The sequence below is a fragment of the Hemitrygon akajei genome, chromosome 4 (assembly GCF_048418815.1).
Source record: "Hemitrygon akajei chromosome 4, sHemAka1.3, whole genome shotgun sequence".
NCBI lineage: Eukaryota > Metazoa > Chordata > Chondrichthyes > Myliobatiformes > Dasyatidae > Hemitrygon > Hemitrygon akajei.
In genome coordinates, this window is record NC_133127.1 from 3,262,159 (window position 1) to 3,288,504 (window position 26,346).

General features: G+C 49.1%; 1 protein-coding gene across 2 annotated transcripts in view; it reads right to left on the bottom strand.

Annotated features, from left to right (window-relative positions):
- The window catches only part of LOC140726065 (disintegrin and metalloproteinase domain-containing protein 12-like), a 315,802-nt gene extending 294,571 nt beyond the window's left edge, over positions 1-21,231 (bottom strand). For both annotated transcript variants that reach the window (XM_073041991.1, XM_073041992.1), the window contains exon 1: positions 20,824-21,231. In XM_073041991.1, coding sequence (XP_072898092.1) covers positions 20,824-21,037 — 214 coding nt within the window. In that variant the 5' untranslated portion in view covers positions 21,038-21,231. The remainder of the gene's footprint in view (positions 1-20,823) is intronic.
- Positions 21,232-26,346: the final 5,115 nt, after the last annotated feature.

The following is a 26,346-nucleotide window of genomic DNA, read 5'->3' on the forward strand; positions in this document are numbered from 1 at the left end:
CTTTATCTTTGACTGCAGTTTACTGACTCCGTGTCGTTATTTTAGCGCTGCGTGTAGCACACCGCTACAATTGGTGACCCCGACGGTCCAAACGTTTTTGGATTGGAGATGAACGACGCCGCATCTGTTCATGTGGTTTCCTTGAAACTGCCAAGCTTCTGGACGCTACAACCTCACCTATGGTTTCAGCAAGCAGAAGCCCAATTCCACGTTCGGCAGATAACCTCAGAGGACACCCGTTACTACTACGTGGTGAGCTCCCTCGACCAGGACACAGCGGCCCAGGTCACGGAGTTCGTACAGTCTCCCCCGGTGGATGGCAAGTACACAGAATTCAAAGCCCTGCTCATAAGGACTTTCGGGCTCTCCCGCCGTGAGCGAGCTGCCTGTTTACTGCACCTGGATGGCTTGGGAGACAGGCCTCCATCAGCTTTAATGAATGAGATGTTGTCTCTGGCCGACGGACACACACCCTGCCTCATGTTTGAGCAGGCATTCCTGGAGCAGCTGCCCGAGGACATACGCCTGCTGCTGTCAGACGTGGATTTCAGCGACCCCCGGAAGGTGGCAGCCTGGGCGGACTTGCTGTGGAACGCCAAGAAGGTGAGTGGGGCGTCCATCGCACAGATCACCAGGCCACGCTCCCAGCAGCAAACCAGTCCAGGCCCGGCTGCAGAGCCCGCTAAACCCAGAGGCCAGGGTGTGGAGCACAACGAGCATGGTGTTTCTACCACCAGCGGTGGGGCGCAGAAGCCCGCCGTTGTCGCCCGCCCTGCCAGTTCCCAGGAAACGCCAGGGCCAGCCGTCGCTGATTGTTACGGCGGCTGGCCATCGGGATAGCCTCCTGTATGTGTGGGACAACAGGTCGGGACGCCGGTTTTTGGTCGAAACCGGTGCCGAGATCAGCGTCTTACCTCCGATGAGTTACGACACCCGCAGCAGGGCGCCGGGTGTTCCCCCCTGCGGGCCGCGAACGGCAGCACAATAAGGACCTATGGCACCCGTCCGGTGCAGCTACGGTTCGGCTCCAGCCAGTTCACGTGGGACTTCACACTGGCCGCCGTAGCCCAACCGCTTCTGGGTGCGGATTCCTTGCGGGCTCACAGCCTACTGGTCGACCTGCCCAGGAAGAGACTGGTTCACGCCGAGACCTTTCAGACATTCTCCCTGGGTGCAGCCCAGTTGCCAGCCCCTCAACTCGGCTCCATCATGCTGTCCGACAACGACTTCACCAGGGTCCTGGTGGATTTCCCATCGGTTCTGGCACCACAGTTCACGGCAGCCATGCCCCGACACGGCGTACAGCACCACATCCCGACCCAGGGACCACCCCTCCATGCCCGTGCTCGGTGGCTTCCCCCGGACAAGCTCCGACTGGCGAAGGAGGAGTTCAAGAGGATGGAGGAATTGGGGATCATCCGGCGGTCCGACAGCCCATGGGCCTCCCCCCTGCACATGGTGCCCAAAAGCAACAGGGGGCTGGAGACCGTGCGGCGACTACCGCAGGCTGAACGAGGCTACAACACCGGACCGCTACCCTGTGCCGCACATTCAGGACTTTGCAGCAAACCTGCACGGCGCACGGATCTTCTCCAAGGTAGACCTCATCCGCGGATACCATCAAATCCCGATGCATCCAGACGACGTCCCCAAAATGGCTCTCATCACCCCGTTCGGCCTTTTTGAGTTCCTCCGCATGCCGTTCGGCCTGAAGAATGCCGCACAGACGTTCCAGTGGTTGATGGACGCGGTGGGACGCGACCTGGACTTTGCATTCATCTATTTGGACAACATCCTCATAGCCAGCAGCAGCCGTCAGGAGCATCTGTCCCACCTCCGACAACTCTATGCCCGGCTGAGTGACTACGGTCTAACAATCAACCTGGCCAAATGCCAGTTCGGGCTCGACACCATTGACTTCCTGGGCCACAGGATTACCACAGACGGGGCAACCCCTCTGCCCGCTAAGGTAGATGCAGTCCGCCATTTCCCCCGACCCACCACAATAAAAGGCCTTCAGGAATTCGTAGGTATGGTCAATTTCTACCACCGCTTCCTCCCTTCAGCTGCCCGGATCATGCGCCGCCTGTTCACCTTGCTGTCCAGTCCGGGCAAGGACATTACCTGGGACGAGGAGTCCGCCGCCACTTTCATTCAAACGAAGGATGCCTTGGCTAACGCTGCCATGCTAGTGCACCCCAGAATGGATGTCCCTACCGCCCTCACAGTGGACGCATCTAATACGGCAGTCGGTGGGGTACTGCAGCAGCTCATCGCGGGCCGTTGGCAACCCCTGGCGTTTTTCAGCAAACACCTGCGGCCACCCGAGCTCAAATACAGTGCTTTCGACCGGGAGCTGTTGGCGCTATACCTGGCAATCCGGCATTTCAGGTACTTCTTAGAAGGTAGGCCCTTCACCGCGTTCACGGACCACAAACCGCTTACCTTTATGTTCACGAAGGTGTCCGATCCCTGGTCGTCCCGCCAGCAGCGCCATCTGTCCTACATCTCTGAATACACGACGGACGTCCGGCATATCTCGGGTAAGGACAATGTCGTGGCGGATGCGCTCTCTCGCCCTAACATTCACGCCCTTTCCCAAGGGGTAGACTTTGAGGCGCTGGCAGAGGCACAGTAGGCAGATGAGGAGATCCCGAGTTACAGGACCGCAGTCTCCGGTTTGCAGCTCCAGGACCTCCCCGTAGGCCCAGGTGAGAGGACCCTACTCTGTGATGTCGCCACCGGCCAGCCCCGTCCCGTCGTCCCGCCACCTTGGCGACGACGTGTTTTCGACTCTATTCATAACTTGGCCCACCCCTCCATCCGCACTACCGTCCGGATGGTCTCCAGCAGGTTTGTTTGGCACGGACTCCGCAAGCAGGTCTGTGAATGGGCCAGAACGTGCATGCACTGCCAGACGGCCAAGGTGCAGCGACACACCAAAGCTCCGCCGCAGCAGTTCCACCCCACCCACCGGCGTTTCGACCACATTCTTGTGGATATCGTGGGCCCCCTGCCAGTGTCGCGCGGAGCGCAGCACCTCCTGACTATCGTGGACCGGTTCACAAGATGGCCAGAGGCAGTCCCGCTCACCGACACCACCTCTGAATCTTGCGCCTGGGCACTGATCGCCACCTGGGTGTCCCGCTTTGGTGTACCGGCCCACATTACCTCCGACAGAGGCGCCCAGTTCACCTCCAGCCTGTGGTCAGCCATGGCTAGCCTGTTGGGGACTCAGCTGCACCACACCACTGCCTACCACCCACAGTCGAACGGACTGGTGGAGCGTTTCCACCGTCACCTGAAGTTGGCTCTCATGGCACGCCTGCGAGGAACTAACTGGGTGGACGAGCTTCCCTGGGTCCTACTCGGCATCCGCACGGCGCACAAAGATGATCTGCATGCTTCGTCGGCCGAGTTGGTATACGGCACACCCCTGATCGTTCCCGGGGAGTTCATACCAGCCCCAAGGGGGCGAGAGGAAGAACCCGCAGCGGTCCTGGGCAGACTACGCGAGAGACTCGGTGACCTGGCCCCCATACCCACTTCGCAGCATGGGCAGAACCCGACCTGCGTACCCAAAGACCTGCAGAACTGTAAGTTTGTGTTTGTACGAAGGGGCGGGCATCGGCCACCGCTGCAACGGCCCTACGAGGGGCCATTTACGGTGCTCAGGAACAACAGGTCCACGTTCGTGCTGGACGTTGGGGGAAGAGAGGAGGTTTTCACGGTGGACCGACTCAAACCGGCCCACGTGGACCTGGTGCAACCGGTCGAGTTTCCGGCACCACGGCGCAGAGGCCGACCTCCCAAACAGGGTCCGGCCCAGACTGTGGACATTGGGGGGTGTATCGCCGGTTCTGGGGGGGGTTATGTGGCGACCCAATTACTAGCACACTCGAACCGGCTGACAATTAGCCAGCGTGCATGCACAAAGGAAGAAAGCCTGAGGGGGTTTCAGTACGTGCCTCTCGAGGCATCCAGTGGGGGAGAGAGGCTTTAAAGCAAGGCTGTGAAGTTGGAATAAACTTTATCTTTGACTGCAGTTTACCGACTCCGTGTCGTTATTTTAGCGCCGCGTGTAGCACACCACTACAGCACCAGATTTTCATGGGATGGGGTTGCTAGCTGCATGCCCAACCCTCCTCCTTTCACAGCAGGGCTTGTTACAGTCCACAGTGGAGCTGAACTGAGCTGTGGACCTTAATTAATGCAGCCAAATCCCATGCTTGCTGCTCCCATATTACCTTCCCCCACGACCACGAATTGTCTGCACCTTACGCTTTAGTACTGGAGAAGATCACAGACATAGTTTGGGTATTTTGCTGTAGGGGCAGTAGCACTGGACATGGGTTTCTGCTGAACAAGGGTCAGAATGGGAGCAGAGCTTTGGATAAGATTGTCATGGAGAGTGGGAGTGGGAGGTATGAGGTTGGAACAGAAGGTTAACGGAAGCATCGGCCATGGGTATCTGCTGAACGAATATCAAAGTGGGGAAAGCTTTGGATAAGATTGTCATGGAGAGTGGGAGTGGGAGGTATGAGGTTGGAAGGGAAAGGATCAGAATGGTAATTCACATCAGGCCTGGTAAGACCTGGGATGGCTGCATCAAATTAAGATTTATTGTATTTATTGAGATAGGCCATTCAAGCTGAGTTGCCAGCAATCCCCCGATTAGGAGTCATAGAGTAATAGAAAAATGCAGCACAGGCTATTCAGCCCATCTAATTTATGCCAAACCATTTAAACTGCCTACTCCTATCCACCTGCACTGGAACCACAGCCCTCCATATCCCTACTATTCATGTACCCAACCAAACTTCTCTTAAATGTTGAAATCGAGCTTGCATGCACCACTTGTGCTGGCAGCTCATTCAACACGCTCATGATTCTCTGAGTGAAGACATTCCCCCTCATGTTTCCCTTAAACTTCTCACCTTTCACCTTAAACCATAACCTCTGGTTATAGTCCCGCCCAACCTCAGTGGAAAAAGCCTGTTTGCATCTGCCCTATCTATACCCCTTTTAATTTTGTATACCTCTATCAAATCTCCTCTCAATCTTCTACATTCTGAAGAACACAGTTCTAACCTATAGAATCTTTCTTTATAACTCAGGTCCTCCAGACCCAGCAACATCCTTGTAAATTTTCTCTGCATTCCTTCAACCTTGTTTACATCTTTCCTGCAGGTAGGTGACCAAAACTGCAGACAACACCCCAAATCAGACCTCACAACCGTCTTACACAACTTCAACATAACATCCCATCTCCCGTATTCAGTACTTAGATTTATGAAGACCAATGTGTCAAAAGCTTTCTTTATAACCCTATCTACCTGTGACACCATTTTCAACTAATTCTGGACTGATATTCCCAGATCCCTTTGTTCTACCACACTCCTCAGTGCCTTCCATTTACTGTGTAAGACCCACCCTGGTCGTTCCAATTGAAGTGAACACCTCACACTTGTCTGCATTGAATTCCATCCGCCATTTTTCAGCTCATTTTTCCAGCTGATCCAGATCCCTCTGCAAACCATGACATTCTTCCTCACTGTCCACTACAGCCCCAAACTTGGTGTCATCCACAAATTTTCTGATCCAGTTAACTACATTATCATCCAGATCATTGATATAGATGACAAACAATGATCTCTGGGGCACACCACTGGTCACAGGCCTCCAGTCAGAGAGGCAACCCTCTACTACCACTCTCTGGCTTCTCCCACAAAGCCAATGTCTAATCCAATTTATTACCCCATCCTGAATGCTGAGCGACTGAACCTTCTTGACCAGCCTCCCATGCAGGACCTTGTCAAAGGCCTTGCTAAAGTCCATGTAGTCAACATCCACTTTCCTGCTAACTTCCTCAAACAACGGACTGGTTAGACATGACCTACCACACACAAAGCCATGCTGACTACCCTTAATTAGTCCTTGTTGATCAAAATACTTATACACCTGCTCCCTTAGAATTCCTTTCGATAATCTTCCCACACTGATGTCGGGCTCACCGGCCTATAACTTCCTGGTTTCTGTTTAGAGCCTTTTTTAAACAGTGGAACAATGGTTATCTTCCAGTCCTCTTGTATCTCTCCTCTTGCTAAGGATGTTTAAAATATCTTTGCTAGGGCCCTAGCTACTTCTGCATTTGCCTCCCGTAGGATCTGAGGGAACACCTGGGGATTTATCCACCCTGATTTGCCTCAGGGTAGCAAACACCTCCTCCCCTGCAATTTCAACAGTAGTCTCCTTCAAGGTCCGAGGGAATACCCTGTCAGGTCCTGGAGATGTATATACTCTGATTTACCTCAAGATAGCAAGCACCTCCTCCTCTTCAATCTGTATAGGTTCCATGACCTCACTACCTGCTTGCCTTATTTCCATTGACTCCATGCCAGTTTCCTTAGTAAATACAGATGCAAAAAAATCCATGTAAGATCTCCCCCATTCCATACATAGCCGACCACTCTGATCTTCAACAGGACCAATTATATCCCTTACTGTCCTTTTGCTCTTAATATATCTGTAGAATTCTTGGGATTCTCCTTCACCCGCTAGAGCCACCTCATGCCTTCCTTTGTCCCTCCTGACTTCTTTCTGAGGAGTTCTCTTGCATCTGTACTCCACAGGCACCTCATTTGATCCAACCTGCTATGCACCTCCTTTTTTCTCTTCAATATCTCTTGAAAACCAAGATTCCCTACACTTGTTATCTTTACCTTTTATTCTGATGGACACATACAATCTCCTAAGACAGAAACAGAAATAGACAATTTGGCCCATGGTGTCTGGTCCGCCATTCCATCTTGGAAGGGGGGTCATAAGATTCCATCTTGGAAGGAGTCACAAGCTTCATCCAGAATTGCGTCGAGGATATTTTCCCCCATCAGGGTCGATCCAAACCAGAAACCCTGGATCACCAGTTCCGTGCGAGCTACACTCACTGCATGACACAGAGCTTATGTTGCCAGCAACCAACAGGACCTCATGAAATGCAGCTACGATCTGCGCAAAGTCATCAAGGCTGCGAAACAATACAGGAACAAGATCCAGACACAACTATCCACCAACAACACAAACAGCTTCTGGCAAGGTCTGCACACCATCACAGACTTCAAAGCTAAGCACAGTGGTGCTGCCGACATCGCTGTCTCTCTCCCAGATGAGCTAAGTCTTTTTTACGCTTCGTTTGTTGTTGTCAACACTGAGCCCCTGAGGAGAGCTGCCAAAGTGACCTGCTGCTTGGTCATCTCTGAGCTGAGGTACGCAGGGGTTTCCAACGAGTGGACAGTCACAAGGCTGCGGGACCGGACGGCATCCCAGGGCGGGTACACAGGATGTGCACGGCACAACTGGCAGGTGTGTTTACAGACAGTTTTAATCTCTCCCTCTCCCAGTGTAGAGTGTCCTCTTGCTTCAAAACATCCACCATTGCCCCTGTACTCGCATCCTGTCACACTCACTTCAATAATAAGCAACTGCTTTGAGAGGCTGGTGAAGAACTACATCTGCAGTTTGCTACCTACAATGGACCCACTACAATTCACCTCCCGACACAACCGATCGACAGACGACGCAATAGCCACAGCTCTATACACCGTCCTTACACACCTGGAGAAGAAGGATGCTTATGTGAAAATACTGTTCTTGGATTATAGTTCAGCATTCAATAGCATAATTCCCTCCAGGCTTGACAAGAAGCTCAGAGACCTCGGCCTGGTGTAGCTAAATCCTGTCAGATTACCGGCAGGTGGCAAGAGTGAGCTCCCTCACCTCTGCCCCTCTAACCCTCAACACAGGAGCCCCTCAGGGCTGCGTACCGAGTCCCCTCCTTTACTCTCCGTACACCCATGACTGTGTCGCCACCCACAGCTCCAATCTGCTGACAACACTACACTTACTGGCCTAATCTCAAACAATAATGAGGCAGCCTACAGAGAAAAAGTCATCACCCTGACACAGTGGTGTCAAGAAAACAACATCTCCCTTAACGTCACAAAAACAAAGGAGCTGGTTGTGGATTACGGAAGGAATGGAGGCAGCCTAACCCCTATTGACATCAATGGATCTGGTGTTAAGAGAGCAACAGCTTTAAGTTGCTTGGCATACATATCACCAAAGATCTCACGTGGTCTGTACATACTGGCTGTGTGGTGAAAAAAGCACAACAGCGTCTCTTTCACCTCAGACGGTTGAAGAAGTTTGGCATGAGTCCCAAAATCCTAAGGACTCAGGGGCACAACTGAGAGCATCCTGACTGGCTGTATCACTGCCTGGTATGGGAACTGTACCTCCCTTAATCACAGGACTCTGCACAGAGTGGTGCGGACAGCCCAGCGCATCTGTAGATGTAAACTTCCCACTATGCAGGACATTTAAAGAGACAGGAGTGTAAAAAGGGCCTGAAGATCATTGGGGACCCAAGTCACCCCAACCACAAACTGTTCCAGCTGCTATCATCAGAGAAACGGTACCCCAGCCTTGAAGCCGGACCAACAAGCTCCAGGACAGCTTCTTCCACCAGGCCATCAGACAAATTAATTCACCCTGATACAATTGTATTTCTATGTTATATTGACTATCCTATTGCATATACTATTTATTACAAATTACTCATTTAGATGGAGACATAAGGTAAAGATTTTTACTCCTCATGTATGTGAATGATGTAAGAGATAAAGTCGATTCAATTCATTATCCTTCTCAACCCTGTTCTTCAGCATTCTCCCCATAACGGTTGATGCCCTGACTAACCAAGAACCTTTCAACCTCCACTTTAAATATACCCATTAGTTGTGCTTCACAGCTGTCCTGGCAATTAACTCCACAGATCCGTTACCTTCCGGCTGAAGAATTACTCCTCATCTCTGTTGTAAATAGACATCCCTCTATTCTGAGGCTGTGCCCTCTGGTCCTGGAACCCTCCACTGTTGGAAACATCCTGTCCACAACTCTCCATACAGTATTCGATATACTTCAATGAGATACCTTTGTTCTTCTGAACTCCAGGAGTGAGACATGCCAACGAGTGGAGTGGTGTCGCAGCAACAACGTCAGTAAGACAAAAGAGCTGATTGTGGACTTCAGGAAGGGTAAGACAAAGGAACACATACCAATCCTCATAGAGGGGTCAGAAGTGGAGATAGTGAGCAGTTTCAGGTTCCTGGGTGTCAATATCTCCGAGGATCTAACCTGGTCCCAACATATCGATGTAGTTATAAAGAAGGCAAGACAGCGACTATATTTCATTAGGAGTTTGAAGAGATTTAGCATGTCAACAAAAACACTCAAAAAGCTTCTATAGATGTTGTTGAGAGCATTCTGACAGGCTGCTTTACCATCTGGTATGGGGGGAGGGGGTGTGCTACTGTAAAGGACCGAAAGAAGCTGCAGAAGCTTGTAGATAGATAGATAGATAGATAGATAGATACTTTATTTATCCCCATGGGGAAATTCAACATTTTTCCAATGTCCCATTGTAAATCTAGTCAGCTCCATCTTGGGTACTAGCCTACAAAGTACCCAGGACATCTTCAGGGAGCAGTGTCTCAGAAAGGCAGCGTCCATTATTAAGGACCTCCAGCACCCAGGGCATGCCCTTTTCTCACTGTTACCATCAGGTAGGAGGTACAGAAGCCTGAAGGCACACACTCAGTGATTCAGGAACAGCTCCTTCCCCGCTGTCATCCAATTCCTAAATGGACATTGAACCCGTGAACACTACCTCACTTTTTAAATATATTTTATTTCTGTTTTTATATGATTTTTAATCTATTCAATATACATATACTGTAATTAATTTACTTATTTATTATTATTATTATTATTTTATTCTGTCTTTTTCTTTTTCTTCTCTGTTATGTATTGCATTGAACTGCACATGCTGGTGATAATAAACCGGATTCTCAGTCTGATTCTGTTTCTGGTACAAGCCCAGAGCCATCAAACGCTCCTCAAATGTTAACATTTCATTCCTGGGATCATTCTCGTGAACCTCTTCTGGTCCCTCTCCATCGCCAGCTTATCTTTTCTTAGATTAGGGGCCCAAAACTGCTCACAATACTCCAACTGTGGTCTGAAGCCTCATCAGGGATATTGGTGGCAGATACATTAACAATGTTTAGAGACATTTAAACAGGTGCATGAATAGGCTGAGGATGGAGGGATACTCTTGGAAAGAATGGAGGCAGTTTAAATTGGCCTCACTGTAGATATAGATACTGTGGGCCAAGGAGCCCATTCCAGTGTGGACTGTTCCATGGTCTATGTTCATAAAAATATAAAATATTAGAAGCAGCTAGCAGATCAGGCAATATTTGGGCTCCATCCCTCCTATTAGTGACAATTACCAGGTGCATTGTATACAAAGGGCCCAAAGCATTGTTGAGGATCCCTGCCACCCCTCCCACAATCTTCTTGACCCACTACCACCAGGAAAGAGGTACAGGAAGATCAGGACTGGGACTGTCAGACTGGGAAACAACTTCTTCCCTCAGGCTGTGAGACTAATAAATACCCTGCCACCACTGAGAGCTGTTTACCTGCTCAGCACATTACATGCATCTCAAATTACATTTTATTCATTTATTTGTGGTCATATTTTGGCTTGTGCGCTCCCTGTGAAGTGTGATATATGTTTTATGGATGCTCCCCGGTCTGGAGGAATGTTGTTTCATTTGTTTGTTAATATGTACAGCCAGATGACGATAAACATGAATCGCAAACACGTCAGCACCTATGCTTACTCAGAAGGCCAAGGAAATTTGCACGAGAAAATCTGCAGATGCTGGAAATCCAAGCAACACACACAAGACGCTGGAGGAACTCAGCAGGCTGGGCAGTGGCTATGAAAAAGAGTAAACAGTTGATGTTTCGGTTCAAGGCACTTCAAAACATCGACTGTACTTATTTCCATAGAGGCTGTCTGGCCTGCTGAGTCCCTCCAGCATTTAGTGTGTGATGCGACAATAAAGTTGAACTTGATTTGTGAAAAGAGAGAAAAAAAACTAACATCTCAGGTCAAAGGCGCTTGACCAGAACTGGGAGAGAGTAGGTAAATAAAAGGGTAGTTTTAACTTTCTGAATGAGAGGAGAAGAGAGGGAATAGCTCTGATAGGGAAGAGTCAAGGGTGCAGAGGTGAAAGGTTGTTGATGAAGTCGGGAGACAGAGAATGTGGAGGAAGGAATGTACAAGAATATAAACTGGTGAGCAGGCTCGCTGCTACAGTTTTCACACTCCATTGGTCATGTTTTATATCCCCCCTCTCTAAATGCACTCATCAACAATTAGAGCCATTTACAGTCCTTCAATAGTGTTTTTTCTCCCTCTGGCAACCCTCATCAACAGCTCAACCAGACTGCTTGTTCCCATAGTAATCCTATCTGTGATTTTCATATCATTTTCATATCTCCTACCAAGATGAGGACGGTCTGTCCATCGAGTCTGTGCTGACTCACAGAACTAACACCTCCCATCCTGGATAATTATCACAGAAACCTAACCTATAAATTTCTGCCAAGTCACAACCCAACTGTACAGGGAGCATTTTCCAGTAGCAAGTTAACCTACCTTTGGCAAGGAAATGCAAGCGTTCACAGGGAGACCGTACAAACTCCACACAGACTGAAGCTGTGAGACAGTGGCTGTCTCTACAACCTGATAGTAACTACTTTGTTCGCTTGGCAGATTATAAGGAACTCTGTGGAGGCAGAGGGATGGTCAATGTTCCGGGTTGAGACTGTGCATTAGAACTGAGAATGTACAGGGAGATAGCCAGAAAAGAAAGGGACCTCTTGCACTACAAGTAGAGGTACATGGGAACACCGAGAGCCATCAGTTGATGCAAAGGGACCTCCTGCACTACAAGTAGAGATACATGGGAACACCGAGAGCCATCAGTTGATGCAAAGGGACCTCCTGCACTACAAGTAGAGATACATGGGAACACCGAGAGCCATCAGTTGATGCAAAGGGACCTCCTGCACTACAAGTAGAGGTACATGGGAACACCGAGAGCCATCAGTTGATGCAAAGGGACCTCCTGCACTACAAGTAGAAATACATGGGAACACCGAGAGCCATCAGTTGATGCAAAGGGACCTCCTGCACTACAAGTAGAGATACATGGGAACACCGAGAGCCATCAGTTGATGTACTAGTTCACGCCTCAGTGTCACGTCATCAGCTAGTCTGGGGGGTGGGGGGGGGGGGGCCAATACCAAAGATTGAAGACTGAATACTATCAGATGCCAGTAGTCGAGGCCTGATGATGAAGCCCGGAGGTCCAGAGGCCTGTTCTGGAGTTGGAGGAATGCCGTGTGTGTTGGTGAGAATGAGGAAAGAGGCTGTAGTTTTGTAGTTTTGCTGTTGTTTTGTTGCTTGTTCGATTCTGTTTTGTTCTGCTGACCATGGTGGACAATACTATGTTGCAGCAGGAATGTGTGGTAACACCATAGGACCATAAAATACAGAAGCAGAATTAGGCCATTTGGCCTATCAAGGCTGCTCCACCATTCCATCATGGCTGATCCAATTTTCCTCTCAGCCCCAGTCGCCTGCCTTCTCCCCGTATCCTTTCATGCCCTGACCAATCAAGAATCTATAAGCCTCTGCCTTAAATATATATAAAGACTTAGACTCCACAGCTGCCTGTGGCAAAGAATTCCACAGCTTCACCACTCCCAGGCTAAAGAAGTCCCTCCTCATCTCTGTTCTGAAAGGACGCTGCTCAATTCTGAGGCTGCGTCCTCTGGTCCTGGATGCTCCCACCATAGAAACATAGAAAAAATAAAGCACAATACAAGGCCTTCGGCCCACAAACATCCTCTCCACATCCACTCTATTGAGGCCTTTCACCATTCGATAGGTTTCAATGAGGTCACCCTCATTCTTCTGAATTCTACTGAATAGAGGCCCAGAGCCATCAAACATTCTTCATTTGACAAGCTGTTCAAAATTGGAATCATTTTTTGTGAATCTCCTTTGAGCTTTCTCCAATATCAACGCATTCTTTCTAAGATAAAGGGCCCAAAACTACTCACAATGTTCCAAATAAGGCCTCATCAGTGCTTTATAAAGCCCCAACATTACATCCTTGCTTTTATATTCTAGTCCTCTTGAAATAAATGTTAACATCACATTTGCTTTCCTCACCACAGATTCAACCTGCTAAAAAACCTTCAGGGATTCCTGCACAAGGGCTCCCAGATTTTTAAATTTTCTCGCCATTTAGAAAACAGTCAACCCTTTTATTCTATTCTTACCTCACCAGAGATTGCTGCTCTGGAGGTCCTGTTTCTCAGCTTTCTACCTAGCTCCCTAAAATCTCTCTTCAGGACCTCCTCACCTTATCTACCTGTTTCCATCCAAGGAGTCAGTGTGGACATGGTGGAGGATTACAGATACCTGGGGATACAAATTGACAATAAACTGGACTGGTCAAAGAACATTGAGGCTGTCTACAAGAAGGGTCAGAGCAGTCTCTATTTCCTAAGGAGACTGAGGTCCTTTAACATCTGCCGGACGATGCTGAGGATGTTCTACAAGTCTGTGGTGGCCAGTGCTATCATGTTTGCTGTTGTGTGCTGGGGCAGCAGGCTGAGGGTAGCAGACACCAACAGAATCAACAAACTCATTCGTAAGGCCAGTGATGTTGTGAGGGTGGAACTGGACTCTGACGGTGGTGTCTGAAAAGAGGATGCTGTCCAAGTTGCATGCCATCTTGGACAATGACTCCCATCCACGTCATAATGTACTGGTTAGGCACAGGAGTACATTCAGCCAGAGACTCATTCCACCAAAATGCAACACTGAGCGTCATAGAAAGTCATTCCTACCTGTGGCCATCAAACTTTACAACTCATCCCTCAGAGTGTCAGACACCCTGAGCCAATAGGCTGGTCCTGGACTTATTTCCACTTGGAATAATATACATAATATTATTTAATTATTTATGGTTTTATATTGCTATATTTCTACACTATTCTTGGTTGGTGCGACTGTAACGAAACCCAATTTCCCTCAGGATCAATAAAGTATGTCTGTCTGTCTATGTCATTGGTGCCAATATGTACCAAGTCTTCTGGCTGCTCACCCTTGCCCTTGAGAATGTCACAGACACGATCCAAGACATCCCTGATCCTGGCACCAGGGAGGCAACATACCATCCGAATGTCTCTATCATGCCCACAGAACCTTGTTTCTCTTCCTCTGAATATGGAACCTCCTGTCAACACTGCAGTCCTCTTCACTCTCTGCTCTTCAGAGCCACTGCGCCAGACTCGTGCCAGAGTCTGTGCTCCCCCTGGTAGGCCGTCCCCTTCAACAGAATCTAAAGTGGTACACTTATTATTGAGGGAACGGCTACAAGTGTACACTGGCTGTGCATTTCCCCTCCTTCCCCTGACAGTCACCCAGTTACCCGTCTCCTGCAACCTAGAGGTGACTACCTCCCTGTAGCTCCTGTCAGCTCTATCAGCTCTTCATTCTCCTGAAGGTCATCACGCTGCAGCTTCAGTTCCTTAACACACTCTCTCAGGAGCTGCAACTGATTGCACCTGGTGCAGATGTGTTTATCAGGGCGGTCTCCTAGACTTCCCACATCCCAGACACAGGACAAAACACTGTCCTTGGAGCCATTCTCAAGGAATGGCTTGAGGAATGAAGAATTAAGAAGAAAAAGAGAAACTCGCCAGATACTCTACCTCGCCCAAGCCTGATTTGCCAAAACCACTCACTGGCCCATTCACAACAATGGCCGCTCCACTTGCATTTGCATTATTTTCTAATGAATCCCACTCAGTGATTGGTCCTAGCAAAACTCAGATAAACTGCTGGGCAGCTCTGCCTTTGAAATCTCATCGTGGACCTGATCGAAAAGGCACCTGTACTTACACACTCCATCCTGGTTGAGTGGTTGCTGCAAAACTCAGAGACGCCTGTGGACTGCCCCCAACACATCATTAGGTTGATAATGCAGGAAGTTTGGACGTGCATGTGATAAATAAATGAATGTGAAGGCGGGTGAAGCTGCGTGTGACAGATGAAAGGTGGATCCAGGCAAAGAGCAACGATATGACAGATGGAGCCAGGTCAGGGAGAAGCAGGGGTGGAGTCAGGAGATGGTGGCTGGTGGGTGACAGGTAAGTAAATGACCAGTAAAAGATAGGGAAACAAAGCCAGGTGGGTGTACAGGGAAGCAAAGTAGGCCTGAGGCTGGAAGAAACACAGGAACCCTACAGCACAATACAGGCCCTTTGGCCCACAATGTTGTGCCAAACATGTCCCTACCTTAGAAATTACCTAGGGTTACCCATAGCCCTTTACTTTTCTAAGCTCCATGTACCTATCTAGGAGTCTCTTAATAGACCCTATCATATCCATCACCATTGCTGGCAGCCCATTCCACGCACTCACCACTCTCTGAGTAAAAAACTTATCCCTGACATCTCCTCTGCACCTTAAAATTATGCCCTCTCATGTTAGTCATAAATGGTTAATAAATGGAGGCACAAGAGGTTTCAGGTGCTGCAGTCTGATTGGTAAGGTAAGGAACACAATGAGGAACTGGATAAGGGAGAGGCGGAAGGCAGATAGTATCAGTAGGGGAAGGGGAATAGAACTGATCAACAGGGATGGTGGGGAAGGGAGCCACACAGACAAAGGAGCACAGAAAATGTGGGTTACCTGAAGAATTTAATGTGGTGCTTCACTTCCTCTTTTCCCTCCCCACAGCCCAGCTCTGGGTCCTTTCACATCTCAAGAAGTGAAAGCAGGCAGCAGGGAAGGACAGCAAGGCACTGATGGCCGTGATGAAGGCATGCCAGCGGCTATACTTTGTTAGGAGTCTGAGGAACCACCAGAGACTCGAGCAAATTTCGACCGATATACCATGAGAACATTCTCACTGGGTACATTACTGGTGGGTACGGAGACTCCACTGCACAGGATCTGGAAAAGCTGCAAAGGGTTGTAAACTCAGCCAGCTCCATCACAGGCACTAGCCTTCCCACCACTGAGGGCATCTTCAAATACCAGTGCCTCAGGAAAGCAGCATCCTCATTAAAGACCCTCACCACCTGGGACGCCCTCTTCTCTGATCTGCCATCAGGAGCCTAAATACTCATCCACAGTATTTTAGGAATAGCTTCCTCTCCTCCATCATCAGATTTCAGAGTGGTCGATCAACCTCACCATTTTGCTCTTCTTTCGCACTACTTCTTGTTTTCTTTTTCATACCTTATAGATTTTTTATGTGTTGCAGTGTACTGCTGTAGCAAAACAACAAATTACTTGACATATTCTCAGTGACCATTATATTAGGTAAATCTGCTCATTGATACTAACATTGAATCAGCCAACTCCAAAGGGAGATAGAAAATGCGTGTGAAGGGCAATATTTCAATAGTCATGGGAGATTTCAGGATGGAGGTATATTGGGAAAATCAGGTTGGTGCTGGAAGAGGAAGTTTTTGTAGAATGTCTACAAATGGCTTTTCAGAGCCACTCGTGGTTGAGCTGACTGGGGATCAGTTATTCTGGATTGGGTGTTGTTCAATAAATCATAATTGATTAGAGAGCTTAAAGTATTAGTATTACAGCAGAAGCGTAAGAGAGGAGCTGGAAAATTGATTCGAAGGGGACACTAATGGGGATGATGGCAGAGCAGCAAGAAGGAGCAATTTGGAAGGTTCAGGACAAGTATGTCCCGAAGCAGAAGTATTATAAAGACAGGGTGACGCAACTCTGACTGACAAGGGAAGTCAATGCCAACATAAAAGTGAAAGTAAATGTTAGAGCAAAAATTAGTGATAAGTTAGAGGATTGGGAAGCTTTTATAAACCAACAGAAGGCAAGTAAAAAGTCGTAAAGAAGGAAAATATGGAATATGAAGGTAAGCTGACAAATAATATTATAGAGGATACCATAAGTTTATTCAGATAAACATTATAAAGAATAAAAGAGAGGCGAGGGTAGATATCGGACAGTTGGAAAATGATGCTGGAGAGGTAGTAATGGGGGACAACAAAATGGCAGATGAAGTGAATAAGTAGTTCACTTCAGCCTTCACTGTGGAAGACACTAGCAGTAAGCTGGAAGTTCGAGAATGACAGGGGGCTGAAGTGAGTGAAGTTGCCACTACTAGAAAGAAGATGCTTGGGAAACTGAAAGGTTTGCATGTAAGTAAATCACCTGGATCAGATGGACTACACTTCCGGGTTCCAAAGGAGGTATCTGAAGAGCTTGTAGTGGCATTAGTAATGATATTTCTAGAATCAATCGATCCTTGCATGGTTCAGGAGGTCTAGAAAATTGCAAATTTCATTCCACTCTTTAAAAAGGGAGAGAGGCAGAAGAAAGGAAACTATATGCCAATTAGGCTGACCTCAGCGGTTTGGAAGATGTTGGAGTCGATTGTGTTTACAGGGTACTTGGGAGCATATGATAACATAGGCTGTAGACAGCATGGTTTCCTCAAAGGCAAGTCTTGCCTGACAGATCTGTTGGAATTCTTTGAAGAAATAACAAACAAGGTAAACAAAGGAGAATGGGTGGATGCTGTTTACTTGGATTTTCAGAAGGCCTTTGACAAGGTGCAACATAACAAGCTACGACAAAGATTTATTACAGGAAAGATTCTAGCATGGATAAAGCAGTGGCTGATTGGCAGGAGGCAAAGAGTGGGAGAAAAGGGGAACCTTTTCTGGCTGGCTGTTGGTGACTAGTGGTATTCCACAGGGGACTGTATTGGAACTACTTCATTTCACATTATATGTCAATAATTTGGATGATGGAATTGATGGCTTTGTGACCAGATTTGTGGACAATATGAAGATAGGTGGAGGGGAAGGTAGTTTTGAGGAAGCAGAGAGGCTACAGAAGGACTTAGACAGATTAGGAGAATGGGCAAAGATGTAGCAGGTGGAATACAGTGTCGGGAAGTGTACGGTCATGCACTGGGGTAGAAGAAATAAAAGAGTAGACTATTTTCTAAATGGAAAGAAAGTTCAGAAATCTGAGGTGCAAAGGGACTTGGGAGCCCCTTGTGCCGGATTCCCTAAAGGTTAATTTGCAGGTTGAGTCTGTGGTGAGGAAGGCAAATATGATGTTAGCATTCGTTTTGAGGGGACTAGAACATAAAAGCAAGGATGTAATGTTAAGACTTTATAAGGCACTTGTGAGGCCTCACTTGGAGTATTGTGAGCAGTTTTAGGATCCTTATCTTAGAAAGGATGCATTGACATTGGAAGGGGTCAAAGAAGGTTCACAAAAATGTTTCCAGGGTTGAAAGGCGTATCATATGAGTTGCATTTGATGGCCCTGGGCCTGTACTGAGTGGGATTCAGAAGAATGAGGGGGGATCTCATCAAAATCAATTGAACATTGAAAGGCTTTGATTTCTTAACCAGAGAGTCATTAACCTAGGCAGGTGCTACACCTTGCTCAAGGGGCGATCTGCAGGCTAGTGGATAGAAGGAATGCCTTACACCTCCTTTAGTAGAGACATATCTCCACCCCATCACCTATACCTTATAATTTGGAGAACTGCAGTTATCCTGCTAGGGGCAAGATGTCATTAAAATATAAAATGTACAAAAATTATTCACAAGGATTTACTGGGGCTGGAGGGCTTTAATAATAAGGAGAGGCTGGATAGTCTAGGAAAATTTTCTCTGGATTGTAGGAGTCTGAGAGGTGATCTTATCGATGTTTATAAAATCACACGAGGCACAGAGAAGGTGAACAGCCACAGCCTTATTCCTGGTGTACGGTGTCCAAAAGTAGACAAAGGTTAAAGAGCAAGGAAAGATTTAAAAGGGACTTGAGGGACAGGTTTTTCCACACAAATGATACACATTTACAGAACACACTGCCAGAAGTGGTAAGGTCAATTACATTACAACACTTAAAAGGCACTTGGACAAGTACATGGACAGGAAAGGATACGGACCAAAGTTTCAAGATTCAAGATTCTTGTCTAATGTCATTTCCAGTACACAAGTGTAAAGAAGAACAAAATAATTGTTACTCCAGATCTGACATAGCAGAAAAAAACACAATAAAGTAAGGTTTCAAGGGTAGATTTAATGTCAGAGAAATGTATACAATATACATTCTGAAATGCTCTTTTTTCACAAACATCCACGAAAACAGGAGTGCCCCAAAGAATGAATGACAGTTAAATGTTAGAACCTCAAAACCCCCCCAGCTCCCCCATGCATAAGCAGCAGGAAAGTAATGACCCGACCCCCACCAGCAATAAAACATCAGCGCCCCCCCGCCAAGCACTCAAACATGCAGAAAGCCATCAATAAAGACACAGACTTGTAGTAACCCAAAGACTACTCATTCACCCGGTAATTCAACATACCACAGGCTCTCTCTCTCCCTGATAAGAGTAAAAGAGGTGTCCCTGTTTCACGGGGGGGGGGGGGGGGTGGGGAGACATAACAAACAACTCACTGACATGATGTAAAGAACACAATAATAATAAAAATAATAAATGGAAATAGAAAAGATAGCTTATATACATAGATTGATTGTATATAAGACAAAGGTACAATTCCAAATGAGATTGGAGGCAAAATCACATCCACATCACTGCAGCCAGGGCTTGCAGGCCATTACTTCCTAATACCATGAATGGTGGTGATGCTTCACACACCATCAGACTCAAGAACAGCTTCTATCCCACTGCTATAAGACTATTGAATGATTGTCTAGAATAATAAGAGGAATTCTTTCTACCTTGTTATAGACTTGCATATTATTGTTTGTCTGCACTGCATCTTCTCAGTAACGGTAACCCTGATACTGCATTTTGTAAACATGAGTTTCTGCATATGCCAGAAATCCAGAGCAACACACACAAAATGCTGGAGGAACTCAGCAGGTCAGGCAGCATCTATGGAGGGGAACATAACGTTGACATTTCAAGCTGTGCCCCACCCTCAGGGTTAAATCATCGGCATTCTGCTATTGTTTTACCTGCTACGACCATATGTATGACCATACCACACTGATACAATGAAATAAACCGTGTGGACACAATGTAAAACAAAGTTCTTTGCTCTACCTTGGAACATGTGACAATGAGAAGACAATTTAGCAATTTAACAAACATAGGCAAATGAGACTAGTTCAGTTTGGTGAATTGTTTGGCATGAATGAGTTATACTGTAGGGCCTGTTTCATACTGTATAATGATAAATTCAACTATTCCCTTTGCTGCAATCTTCTGAAAATCCAATTCTGGAATCTCTTATCATTCCTCATGTTGTAATCACAGTACATGCTCTCTGAGCAATCAATGTTCATTCCCCGATCTGTAATCTCTGAACATTCACCGATCTGTAATCACTGAATATTCCCTGATCTGTAATCACTGAATATTCCCCGATCTGTAATCACTGAATATTCCTCGATCTGCAATCACTGAATATTCCCTGATCTGTAATCACTGAATATTCCTCGATCTGTAATCACTGAATATTCCCTGATCTGGAATCACTGAATATTCCCCGATCTGGAATCACTGAATATTCCCCAATCTGGAATCACTGAATATTCCCTGATCTGCAATCACTGAATATTCCCCGATCTGCAATCACTGAACATTCCCCAATCTGTAATCATCGAATATCCCCGGATCTGTAATCACAAAACATTGCCCAATCTGTAATCACAGAACATTCCCCGATCTGCAATCACTGAACACTCCCCACGTTGTAATCACTGATGTTGTCTCAGACATTTTCTTTAATGCTCATGTTGCAGGTTTGACAGTTCGGGTATGCTAACTTTAAACTCTCTCTGCTCACCTGATGAAGTTCCCTTGACAGTTGCTCCTTTCGTCCTGATCTCCGAGACTGCTGCTGGCGAACGGCTGTCAGTGGTGTTACCGGGGGCAGCCAGCAACATCCCATTCCTGAGTGCCAGCTCTTCAGCCCCATGACTCTCTCCACTCTCTGTCTCTGAACGATTCAAACCCAGGCACCAGAGCAGCAACACCAATTGCAAGCTGCTGGCAAACATACTGCGTGTCTACAGCTTGACCCACTCTGCCTGAGCCCTCTCACTCACTGACACATATCCCTCTGCCCGGCTCCTGTCACTCCCTCTGGCTGTTCTCTGTCCTTGACGTTCTGACAACTTGCCACCGGCTCAGCTCTCAGCCTGTGTTTGATCCTGTCTGTATCAGCCTTTCATTGAAATTGCAAATCTGTAACCTCGCCTCTAAACCAGGAAGTGAGTGGAGGAAGTGAAAGAGGTAAACTTATTGAGGACAAGTTTGGTCAGGTTGATAGCAGGAGCAGGCATGAAGAGACAGTGCCTCCTACAGGTACATTCTGAACTACAGCTGCAGAGACGCAAAGCTCCGGTGCAAGAGGCAAGAGTTCAGGTGTGCAGTCAACAGAGTCCATCGGTACAGTTGTCAGAGCTCAGCAGTACAGTCAGAGCCCAGCAGTACAGTCAGAGCTCAGCAGTACAGTCAGAGCTCAGCAGTACAGTCAGAGCTCAGCAGTACAGTCAGAGCCCAGCAGTACAGTCAGAGCTCAACAGAACAGTCATAGTCCAGCAGTACAGTCATAGTCCAGCAGTACGATTGTCAGAGCCCAACAGTACGGTTGTCAGAGCCCAACAGTACGATTGTCAGAGCTCAGCAGTACCGTTCTCAGAGCCCAGCAGTACAGTCAGAGCCCAACAGTACGATTGTCAGAGCCCAACAGTACGGTTGTCAGAGCCCAGCAGTACCGTTGTCAGAGCCCAGCAGTACCGTTGTCAGAGCCCAGCAGTACCGTTGTCAGAGCCCAGCAGCACCGTTGTCAGAGCCCAGCAGTACCGTTGTCAGAGCCCAGCAGTACCGGTTGTCAGAGCCCAGCAGTACGGTTGTCAGAGCCCAGCAGTACGGTTGTCAGAGCCCAGCAGTACCGTTGTCAGAGCGCAGCAGTACGGTTGTCAGAGCGCAGCAGTACGGTTGTCAGAGCCCAGCAGTACGGTTGTCAGAGCCCAGCAGTACGGTTGTCAGAGATCAGCAGTACCGTTGTCAGAGCCCAGCAGTACCGGTTGTCAGAGCCCAGCAGTACCGGTTGTCAGAGCCCAGCAGTACGGTTGTCAGAGCCCAGCAGTACGGTTGTCAGAGATCAGCAGTACGGTTGTCAGAGCCCAGCAGTACCGGTTGTCAGAGCCCAGCAGTACCGGTTGTCAGAGCCCAGCAGCACGGTTGTCAGAGCCCAGCAGTACCGGTTGTCAGAGCCCAGCAGTACCGTTGTCAGAGATCAGCAGTACCGTTGTCAGAGATCAGCAGTACCGTTGTCAGAGCCCAGCAGTACCGGTTGTCAGAGCCCAGCAGTACCGGTTGTCAGAGCCCAGCAGTACCGGTTGTCAGAGCCCAGCAGCACGGTTGTCAGAGCCCAGCAGTACCGGTTGTCAGAGCCCAGCAGTACCGTTGTCAGAGATCAGCAGTACCGTTGTCAGAGATCAGCAGTACCGTTGTCAGAGATCACAAGTACCGTTGTCAGAGCCCAGTAGTACCGTTGTCAGAGCCCAGCAGTACCGTTGTCAGAGATCAGCAGTACGGTTGTCAGAGCGCAGCAGCACGGTTGTCAGAGCCCAGCAGTACCGTTGTCAGAGATCAGCAGTACGGTTGTCAGAGCGCAGCAGCACGGTTGTCAGAGCCCAGCAGCACGGTTGTCAGAGCCCAGCAGTACGGTTGTCAGAGCCCAGCAGCACGGTTGTCAGAGCCCAGCAGCACGGTTGTCAGAGATCAGCAGTACCGTTGTCAGAGATCAGCAGTACGGTTGTCAGAGATCAGCAGTACCGTTGTCAGAGCCCAGTAGTACCGTTGTCAGAGCCCAGCAGTACCGTTGTCAGAGATCAGCAGTACGGTTGTCAGAGCGCAGCAGCACGGTTGTCAGAGCCCAGCAGCACGGTTGTCAGAGCCCAGCAGTACGGTTGTCAGAGATCAGCAGTACCGTTGTCAGAGATCAGCAGTACGGTTGTCAGAGATCAGCAGTACCGTTGTCAGAGCCCAGTAGTACCGTTGTCAGAGCCCAGCAGTACCGTTGTCAGAGATCAGCAGTACGGTTGTCAGAGCCCGGCAGTACGGTTGTCAGAGCGCAGCAGCACGGTTGTCAGAGCGCAGCAGCACGGTTGTCAGAGCCCAGCAGTACCGTTGTCAGAGCCCAGCAGTACCGTTGTCAGAGATCAGCAGTACCGTTGTCAGAGCCCAGCAGTACCGTTGTCAGAGATCAGCAGTACCGTTGTCAGAGCCCAGCAGTACCGTTGTCAGAGCCCAGCAGTACCGTTGTCAGAGCCCAGCAGTACCGTTGTCAGAGCTCAACAGTGCGGTTATCAGAGATCAGCAGTACGGTTGTCAGAGATCAGCAGTACCGGTTGTCAGAGCCCAGCAGTACGGTTGTCAGAGCTCAGCAGTACCGTTGTCAGAGCCCAACAGTACCGTTGTCAGAGATCAGCAGTACGGTTGTCAGAGATCAGCAGTACCGTTGTCAGAGCCCAGCAGTACCGTTGTCAGAGCCCAGCAGTACCGTTGTCAGAGATCAGCAGTACGGTTGTCAGAGCGCAGCAGCACGGTTGTCAGAGCCCAGCAGTACCGTTGTCAGAGATCAGCAGTACGGTTGTCAGAGCGCAGCAGCACGGTTGTCAGAGCCCAGCAGCACGGTTGTCAGAGCCCAGCAGTACGGTTGTCAGAGCCCAGCAGCACGGTTGTCAGAGCCCAGCAGCACGGTTGTCAGAGATCAGCAGTACCGTTGTCAGAGATCAGCAGTACGGTTGTCAGAGATCAGCAGTACCGTTGTCAGAGCCCAGTAGTACCGTTGTCAGAGCCCAGCAGTACCGTTGTCAGAGATCAGCAGTACGGTTGTCAGAGCGCAGCAGCACGGTTGTCAGAGCCCAGCAGCACGGTTGTCAGAGCCCAGCAGTACGGTTGTCAGAGATCAGCAGTACCGTTGTCAGAGATCAGCAGTACGGTTGTCAGAGATCAGCAGTACCGTTGTCAGAGCCCAGTAGTACCGTTGTCAGAGCCCAGCAGTACCGTTGTCAGAGATCAGCAGTACGGTTGTCAGAGCCCGGCAGTACGGTTGTCAGAGCGCAGCAGCACGGTTGTCAGAGCGCAGCAGCACGGTTGTCAGAGCCCAGCAGCACGGATGTCAGAGCCCAGCAGCACGGTTGTCAGAGATCAGCAGTACCGTTGTCAGAGATCAGCAGTACGGTTGTCAGAGATCAGCAGTACCGTTGTCAGAGCCCAGTAGTACCGTTGTCAGAGCCCAGCAGTACCGTTGTCAGAGCCCAGCAGTACCGTTGTCAGAGCTCAACAGTGCGGTTATCAGAGATCAGCAGTACGGTTGTCAGAGATCAGCAGTACCGGTTGTCAGAGCCCAGCAGTACGGTTGTCAGAGCTCAGCAGTACCGTTGTCAGAGCCCAACAGTACCGTTGTCAGAGATCAGCAGTACGGTTGTCAGAGATCAGCAGTACCGTTGTCAGAGCCCAGCAGTACCGTTGTCAGAGCCCAGCAGTACCGTTGTCAGAGCTCAACAGTGCGGTTATCAGAGATCAGCAGTACGGTTGTCAGAGATCAGCAGTACCGGTTGTCAGAGCCCAGCAGTACGGTTGTCAGAGCTCAGCAGTACCGTTGTCAGAGCCCAACAGTACCGTTGTCAGAGATCAGCAGTACCGTTGTCAGAGATCAGCAGTACCGTTGTCAGAGCCCAGCAGTACCGTTGTCAGAGATCAGCAGTACCGTTGTCAGAGCCCAGCAGTACCGTTGTCAGAGATCAGCAGTACCGTTGTCAGAGCCCAGCAGTACCGTTGTCAGAGATCAGCAGTACCGTTGTCAGAGCCCAGCAGTACCGTTGTCAGAGATCAGCAGTACCGTTGTCAGAGCCCAGCAGTACCGTTGTCAGAGATCAGCAGTACCGTTGTCAGAGCCCAGCAGTACCGTTGTCAGAGCCCAGCAGTACCGTTGTCAGAGCCCAGCAGTACCGGTTGTCAGAGATCAGCAGTACCGTTGTCAGAGCCCAGCAGTACCGTTGTCAGAGATCAGCAGTACCGTTGTCAGAGCCCAGCAGTACCGTTGTCAGAGCCCAGCAGTACCGTTGTCAGAGCCCAGCAGCACGGTTGTCAGAGATCAGCAGTACCGTTGTCAGAGGCCAGCAGTACGGTTGTCAGAGATCAGCAGTACCGTTGTCAGAGGCCAGCAGTACGGTTGTCAGAGCTCAGCAGTACGGTTGTCAGAGCCCAGCAGTACCGTTGTCAGAGCTCAGCAGTACGGTTGTCAGAGCCCAGCAGTACGGTTGTCAGAGCCCAGCAGCACGGTTGTCAGAGCCCAGCAGTACGGTTGTCAGAGATCAGCAGTACCGTTGTCAGAGCCCAGCAGTACGGTTGTCAGAGGCCAGCAGTACCGTTGTCAGAGGCCAGCAGTACCGTTGTCAGAGCTCAGCAGTACGGTTGTCAGAGCCCAGCAGTACCGTTGTCAGAGCCCAGCAGTACGGTTGTCAGAGATCAGCAGTACGGTTGTCAGAGCCCAGCAGTACCGTTGTCAGAGCCCAGCAGTACCGTTGTCAGAGATCAGCAGTACCGTTGTCAGAGCCCAGCAGTACCGTTGTCAGAGATCAGCAGTACCGTTGTCAGAGCCCAGCAGTACCGTTGTCAGAGCCCAGCAGTACCGTTGTCAGAGCCCAGCAGTACCGTTGTCAGAGCTCAGCAGTACCGTTGTCAGAGATCAGCAGTACCGTTGTCAGAGCCCAGCAGTACCGTTGTCAGAGATCAGCAGTACCGTTGTCAGAGCCCAGCAGTACCGTTGTCAGAGATCAGCAGTACGGTTGTCAGAGCCCAGCAGTACGGTTGTCAGAGCCCAGCAGTACGGTTGTCAGAGCCCAGCAGTACGGTTGTCAGAGCCCAGCAGTACCGTTGTCAGAGCCCAGCAGTACGGTTGTCAGAGCTCAGCAGTACCGGTTGTCAGAGCTCAGCAGTACGGTTGTCAGAGCCCAGCAGTACCGTTGTCAGAGCCCAGCAGTACCGTTGTCAGAGGCCAGCAGTACCGTTGTCAGAGATCAGCAGTACGGTTGTCAGAGCCCAGCAGTACGGTTGTCAGAGCCCAGCAGTACCGTTGTCAGAGCTCAGCAGTACCGTTGTCAGAGCCCAGCAGTACCGTTGTCAGAGATCAGCAGTACGGTTGTCAGAGCCCAGCAGTACGGTTGTCAGAGCCCAGCAGCACGGTTGTCAGAGATCAGCAGTACCGTTGTCAGAGGCCAGCAGTACGGTTGTCAGAGATCAGCAGTACGGTTGTCAGAGCCCAGCAGTACGGTTGTCAGAGCCCAGCAGT